The sequence below is a fragment of the Budorcas taxicolor genome, chromosome 1, assembly GCF_023091745.1.
Source record: "Budorcas taxicolor isolate Tak-1 chromosome 1, Takin1.1, whole genome shotgun sequence".
NCBI lineage: Eukaryota > Metazoa > Chordata > Mammalia > Artiodactyla > Bovidae > Budorcas > Budorcas taxicolor.
In genome coordinates, this window is record NC_068910.1 from 23472528 (window position 1) to 23480084 (window position 7557).

At 51.3% G+C, this 7557-nt stretch overlaps 1 protein-coding gene across 1 annotated transcript in view; it reads right to left on the bottom strand.

Annotated features, from left to right (window-relative positions):
* The window catches only part of PRICKLE2 (prickle planar cell polarity protein 2), a 348061-nt gene extending 341454 nt beyond the window's left edge, over positions 1 to 6607 (bottom strand). Inside the window, exons 1-2 of the mRNA XM_052645998.1 lie at positions 6566 to 6607; positions 5694 to 5779 (exon numbers count right to left, since the gene is read on the bottom strand). Coding sequence (XP_052501958.1) covers positions 5694 to 5779; positions 6566 to 6607 — 128 coding nt within the window. The remainder of the gene's footprint in view (positions 1 to 5693; positions 5780 to 6565) is intronic.
* Positions 6608 to 7557: the final 950 nt, after the last annotated feature.

A 7557-nucleotide genomic window follows, 5' to 3' on the forward strand; every position in this document is an offset into this window, starting at 1 on the left:
CTTCGAAGGGAGGATTAAAGGTTTTCTTCTCTCTGCTATATATTCTTTATATGTGTGTGTGTACGTGTATGAATGTGTGATGTTTTCAATCTTTCTATAATAGCCATGTCTTATTTCAAAATCAGAGCTAAAGCAGCCACACTGGGATGAACTTATATATTTCCTCAAGAGAAAAACCTACTGAGGTGTTTCAGGTTCTATCAGGCATGTTATCAAAGGCCCAAGACGTAAGTAGTAGATCCTTTCTTAGCTGTAAGGATCTTTCCCTTCCTAGAGGACTCCGAGCATGTCTTATGCACACGTACACACACATATGCACACGCACCCCACCTCCTTTTCCCCCACTTTTCTTGGCACATCAATTGACTGAGTGTTTTTCCTCCCCAAGCCAAAAAAAAAAAAAAAACCAACCAATCCAGTGGAAACCCATTTCTTAGCCAAATTACAACCCACTAAAGGAAAGCAGGCCGGCGTCTCCCCAAATTACCGCCCCAATCATCAATCAGCACGATTACCAGGGCAACAAAGGAAAGACGCTGTTCGAGGCACAATCTTGGCTGACCCAGTGAGCACTGCTTCAGGGGCGCGGTCACTCAGAGTCCAGGCATCCTGCCTGGAAAGGCAGCCCTTGTCCCCAGACTAACCACTCTGCATAATTAAAACGACTTCACAAGGCTACTACTGCTCTGGGCTTTCCATGTCAGCCGCTCATCAAAGTGCAACTCCAGGAGGCTTGTTCTGAAAGCCCGCCTTTTATTGCGAGAGTCAAATCTACATTTATCAGCAAAGCTGAAACGTTAAAGGGATTACAAGGAGCTTAGAATCCACTGGCGGTTCATTGATCTGGTCTCGCAAGCCTCATCTCCACATGCCCTTTAGAAATGGCTGTAGTCTGTTCCCTGGTTTTTGGTTGCCTTTCATTTTTTAGCACCATTCTCATCCAGGCTGAAGGGGACATTTCTTCCAGCCCTGAATCCAAAGGTTCTCGGAAATCTTTCTTCTAAAATTAAGAGAAGCTACTTGCATATTCCTCCACAAGTGGTATAGGAGAACATTTTCTATAAACGGACAGATAGTAAATGTTTTGGGCTTTATAAACTACACTCTCGCAAATACTCAACTCCATCATTGTAGCTCAAGAACAGCCACAGACAATACATTAACACATGGGAGTGACTTTGTTCAGATAACAATTTATGGGCACTGAAATCTGATTTTCAAAGAATCTGCATACATCATGAAATAGCATTCTTTTTTTTCCTAACCATTAAAAGATGTTAAAACCATGCGTGACTTCTGAGTCATACAAAATAGGCAAAGGGTCTGATATGGCCAGCAGGACCTAGTTTGCAAACTCCTGTTCAGAGTATGGTCCTTGGACCAGCAGCATCAGCATCACCCAGGAGCTTGTTGAAAAATGCATCTTAGTTCCTCGCCCTGGAGCCTGCTGAATCAGAATCTGCATTTGGACAGGATCCCCTGGTGATTCACATGCCAGCCAAGTCTGAGAAGTCCTAGTCCAGAACACAGAATTTTGAAGTCAGAGATGGTTGGAACAGCACTGACTAGGGACTGCAGAACCTTAGGCAAGCTGTGAAACCTGAGACTCACTTTCCTTATATATTAGAAGGGGTATAAATAATTGCACCCAGCTCCAAGGACTGTTACAGGTGAAAGACTGGAAGGATGGGAAAATAGGTCCCCAAAAGCAACTAGAATGTTGGTGACCACAATGAGCCAAGATTACACCCACCTAACGGAGACCACTTATGTGTTGCCAGTTACTGCCACACAGGAAAGTCGGCCCCATCTTACCAAAGCTTGGGATTCCTCAAGAGAAGCTGGAAACCTGGCTGTTAATATTAGAAAAAGTCCCCCGTTTAATGCACTGTGCAGACCAAACAGAACCCACCTGCAGGCTGGGTATGAGCCGAGGGCCTCTAGTCTGTGACCTCTTCCTTAGAATAGAGAAGTCACCAGGGCAGACAGTCACAGAGAAAGCAGGCTGGCTGTTAAGAGCCAAATCCGAGCTTCATTCTCAGTAGCCAGGAGACCTTGGGCCAATGATGGAACCACTCTGGGCCTTAGTCTCCTCGTCAAGGAAGCATCACATCTACCTCACAGGCTTTGGTGAGTAAGTGACAGAAATGTATGTACAAACAGGGAGACACACTTTTGCACAGAGTAAGCATACAGCCTGGTCACTGCTGACGTTGCTTTGGTATCACTATTACTATCTCTATTCCTCCGTGCCTAGGCATTCAAAGGGCATATCTTCACTGTCGAACTGGCTATTTCCCCCTCTCTGCTCAAACTAGGTACAAACAAGCGAGTCCAATTAAGCCCCACTCGGAGAGCTGTCTCATGGCAGAGTACACTAAGTGCCTAGTTATTAATGATTTTCTCCTGGCCACAGTCCACGAAGATGCCTTAATCTTCCCCTTAATGAGAACTCCTTCAGCAGCCCTGTCCCTGTGGGATTTGCCCTGGGCTGCCGTGAGGGGCTGCTTTTTATTTTTTCAGGGGGGCAGGTCACCTGCAGGGACCAGTGTACACCTTTGCTCCCCAACTGCCCTATGTCGGGTGGAAGAGGGCGCTTTGGTTGACAGTTACGAACATTCTCTTCTCCAAGGCATAGAAATTCTGTGGTTTTCTATCTAGTTTTTCTTTTTTTTTAAGAATCCTAAAAATCCCCTCATTTGCCACCAATGGTGTGGGTGACACTATAATTGATAAAGGAGTATGATCCCTCAGGAAAATCTCCATAAAATGTAACAGACTTTCACAGAACCTGAGGCAACTTTATCATATGCAGGAGCCCCAAGAGGGCAGAGAGGGAGCTGGGGTAAGCAGTGCCAGGTGCTGTAATTCAGCTTTCTGCAATCTTTACCCTGCACATGAATCAGCTGGGGACCCGGTTAAGGCCTGAAGCCAGAGTCACTAAGTCCAGGGCAGGGCCCGAGATTCAGCATTTCTAACAAGCTCCCATGAGATGCGGGCATTGGCGGTTCCTGCCCCAGGTTGAATCAACAGGACCCTCCTCCTTTGCTTCATCTCAGTGTCTGTGCAAATGTCAGCTCCTCAGAGAGTCCTCTCCAGACCACCTTATCTAAAATGTAATTATTTGCTGAACAAGGGTAGGAACCCTGTCTGCCCTGTTTGCTGTATCCCCAGCACCTGTCGAGAGCCTGGCACAAAGCAGGCCCTCAAATATTTGTTCAGAGGTGAGATCCCAGCGTGAGAGCTGAAGAAAATGAAATTCAGGGAGCCTGAGTCTTCTTCCCAAGGTCACACAGCTAGGCAAAACCAGAGCAAGACCACAGCACAGCTCCCTCCGGACTTCAAAGCCCCAGCAAGCCAGAAAGGGAAGCAAAGTTTGTTTACAACCTGCTTCCTCCCTAGAACTTCGGTGTTGGAAGGCAGGAACACAAGTCTGTTCTGCTTGATGGAGATGCCTGCTGTGTGGATAATGCCGGGGAGGGGGACCATGTGGAAGCCAAAAGAATAGATGAAGTCCAGGAATGACAGTGTTTAGGGTGTTGTGGTGCTTTGGAAAAGGCAAATTCACTCTCCATGAAACACACCAAAGGCAGTCTTTCCGCTTTGTGTCAGGCCTTTCCTCCTATCCGATGTGACTGTCTCTCCCAGGAGCTCAGAGGTCTCCCAAGGCAGAGCACTGGAAAAGGAGCATGCCAGGGATTCTTAACTGCCAAAAAAGAATCTTGTGCCATAACCCAGAAACGGTTCTCCCTCTTCTCCAAAAAGTCACCCAAGAGCATGAGGGAAAAGGAAGGGGCAAAAAGCAAGAAGCTATTTCCTTTCCAGCCATGAATGGAAATGCCATAAAAACCCCATTCATGGAAGCTTTCGGCTGCTAGTGGAGAAACTACTTGGGCATGAAAACCCATCCCAGCCTCATGAAAGGCTCTCTTTCCAAAAGTAAGGCTCCATAATGGGCTGAAAATAAAACACTTGTTTTCCCCTCACTGAACCAGCTGGGTTAACATTGCTGAAGGTTCTGCAAGACGCAGAGGCCCTGACAATCTGAAGTGACCAGCAGATCCCACAGCCTCTAGTGAGCTCGTTATGCTTCCTCCCAGGCACTAGCTGAGAGGAAACTCAAAATAACTGACAGAAGTAGCTAATATTTATCATGTGCCTGGTATGGGGTAAACAATGTGTTTTCAATATCTGGCTTAATCCCTACAATAAAGCTGTGAGGAAAGTACCATTATGATGCCCATTTAACGGGATAGGAAAACTGAGACCTAGGGAGAATGACCGGCTGGAGGTCAGACTGGAAGCAGGGGACTCTGGCCACACCCCTACATTGTACCCCTGCCCTACAGGCCTCTGATCAGAAGTTGCCCTAAAGGCTCCAGAGTAGGGGAGGAGCCAGAAATTGCTCTCCTGTTCATCACTCTGCCTTCCCACCCTAAGTGGAGCAAAGGATGGATCAAACAGGAAGTGATCAGTAGTGCTGTCACACTGGATGTGCCTGACAAAATCAGGCTTCCACATGTATTCCCACATATCGCCCCTTTCACATTTGGGACACACCAGGGACCAGTCGAGAGCCACCTACTGGGACTACACCATCAGCGGGACTGATGGATGCCTACGTCTGCCCTTTTCATATTTATAAGGTCACCCGGCCTTGCATCCGACACAGAAGTTATTAAATGCTCGGGAGCCATAAGGGCTGCGCTCAGTGCCCTGAAACAAAGGCAAAGAGGCTGCCAGCCCATCAGAGGCAAGAACAAAAGCATTTAATTTCTGAAGGAGCCGGCTGGGAGCTTCTTTAGAACTGGGTGCCCAGCACACATGACCAACTGGGAATGAACAGTGGGGGGGGGGGGGGGGGCGGGAATCAAAGCAGGCTTTCTCCCTAGTATCCAGAAACAGCCTTCTTCAAAGGGGTATGGGGAGTGGGGGGGGGCGGGGTGAGGGGGTGAGGGAGGAAGATGCATTAAGCAAAGAGAGAATGGGTTACAACACTGAAGAATTTTGTCCCGTCCCCAGTTTTGCCTTTTCATGAAGTTGCCAAGAAGAACCTCTCTCTTCTCTTTGTATTACCAAACAGAGCCTGTCAGCCTGCACCCTAACTTTTCCCAGCCAGAGCCTCAGCAGCCAGATGTACTGGGAGGGCACCCAGATTCCTTGTCCCCCAAACATAATCATTCCAATCCAGGCTGGGGCTGCCTGGAAGTTAACATTCACGGCACATTAATAAGAAACATCTGGCCACCGAAGAGGGTTGACACAGCACAGGCGGGCAGTGGTGGGTTTGCGGTTAGGACCCAGAATTACAGAGGCTGAATTAAAAACACAATTGGAAAACACCAGCTAGTCCCAGGAATCCTACATATGCAGTACTGTGGCACTTGGAAAAACTGTCCGGCCTAAGTCGAATCATTTGGTAGAGTGACTTAGACTCTCACATCAGGGAAATGCAGCCAGAGCCGGGCCCTCCTGCACCCACAGTGTCTGGCCACCACTTCCACCTTCAATATTTGTAGCAGATGTAGTCCCTCTCTTAAAGGAACAGCCTTTGCATTCTTTCCATGTGACTTCAAGTGCATTTAAAAGGCGAAAAATGCACGTGTGTGCATATAGACATGTATGTGGATTTATCTGTGTAGCTTCCCCCTGCAGTGGTGCTGTCTCCAGGAATCCCACATAAGGGGTCCTACCTCCATTTATGCAAGGCAAACCCCGGGCACTGGTCACCACAGGCGTTACATGGCTGGCCTCTCTCGATCCGCCCCAGTCCGGTCAACTTCAAAACAAAAAGACAACACAAGCATGTTTCCACCACCGGGCTTCCTCCAGAGCCCCACTTGTGTCCCAGGCAGGACAGCCTGCCTTTCTCACCCCACCTCCTCTGATTCTACTTCAAAGCTCCTCTTGGCGTTGGGGATTTAGGGCAGGCGCTGCAGGGCCCCAGGGGTGGTCTCCCGCCTGGGGATGGCTGTGCGGACCCAGTTCGGGCTGCCTCTGGCGTGGACACCAAGCCACTAAGAAATGGCCCTGGCTGGGGCTTTGTCTCCCCCAGACACCTTGGTCACGGGTTTCTAAGAAACAAAAGCAAGACCTTTCTGCTCCCCGGAGTCCCCGAGAGGCGACCATTGCGTGCTCTCCTTGAACCAGGCTGATGCTCCCGAGAAGGGAGCAGAACGGGACATCCCCCCACCACCACCACCGCCAAACCGCCCCAAAGTCAGGTTCGCGGCTAGAGCTCCAAGAAGCTGGACGCTGGGGCTTGGGTACGGGGATTCCGACCTGCCTGAAGGGAAGGGGCAGAGGGGGCTTCCCTGGGTGCCCCCAGACTGTGACATTCCGGGTCACGGTTCCCAGCTCGGCTTTTCCCGGGATTGGGGATCCTCACTTAAAGCCTTCAGCCCCTACAAGCGCTCCCGCGTGCCCGGGCCGCACCCCCGCTAGCGGGGCCGGCTTACCTGGGGCCACAGGTGCGCGGCCGCGGGGCGGAGGGAGCCTGCACAGGGGCGCTCGAGGCGGGACGGGGCACCCGGAGACTGGCCCCGCTCGGGCGGGGGACACTCACCGAGCGGCTGGAGAGTCTTTTCCGGGAGCTCCGGCTGAACATGGCCGGGCGCCTCCTGCACGCAGCGCCGTCCGTTCGTCCGTCCGCACCGCGGCCGCGAGGGCGGGTCGCCTGGGCGGGCACCCTCGGCGGCCGGTGGCCTGTCTCCGCCTCGCTGCCCCCGGCTGGCTCCGCAGCGCACGCCTGGCCCTCCTCCCTCGCCCGTGCCTCTCGCCCTCCCGCCCGCAGGTCCCTCCCTCTCTCCCGGCATCCCCCCGCCCTCCCCGGGTTCGCCCCGCGGTCCACGGGCCCTTCCCATCCCTCCCGGCGCGCGCCCAGCTGTGCCTATTTTCTCCCCTTCCCGGCTTCCCGCCGGCCCATCAGGGCCAACTCCCTTCCCTCACCTGGGCCCGCCTCCCCTCAAGGCTCGTCCCTCACCCTCGCCGCGGAGGTTAGGGGCAGGGGACACCTCCAGGTCCCTCTCCTGTAGCTGGGCTATGGGGGGGGGGGGGGGGGGGGCGGCGGGGGAGAAGAGGGCGCAGTTTTTAAAATTAAAACATAATTTCCCCACAGTAAAAATCACCCATCTTAGTGCAGAGTTCTGGCAGTTTTGATTAATTCACACAGACTTCCAACCACCAGCATAATCAAGATACAGAACAGTCCCATTACCCCCAAAATGGACTATTTTAAAAGTTTGTAACTTACATATAATCTACTTCGTATTTACTAAGTTGGTAGAGGAGGAGAAGGGTGAAAAATGGTCCTATCTACTTCTACCCTTATTAAGTAATCACAGACAAGCTTGAAACCCCAGGGCCCATATGCTCATTCTCTTGCTAGCTAACCTTCTTCCTGAATTCTTTTTGCTTGACTCCTTAACTGCTACTGCTGCTACTGCTAAGTCGCTTCAGTCGTGTCCGACTCTGCGACCCCATAGATGGCAGCCCACTAGGCTCCTCTGTCTCTGGGATTCTCCAGGCAAGAATACTGGAGTGGGGTGCTATTGCCTT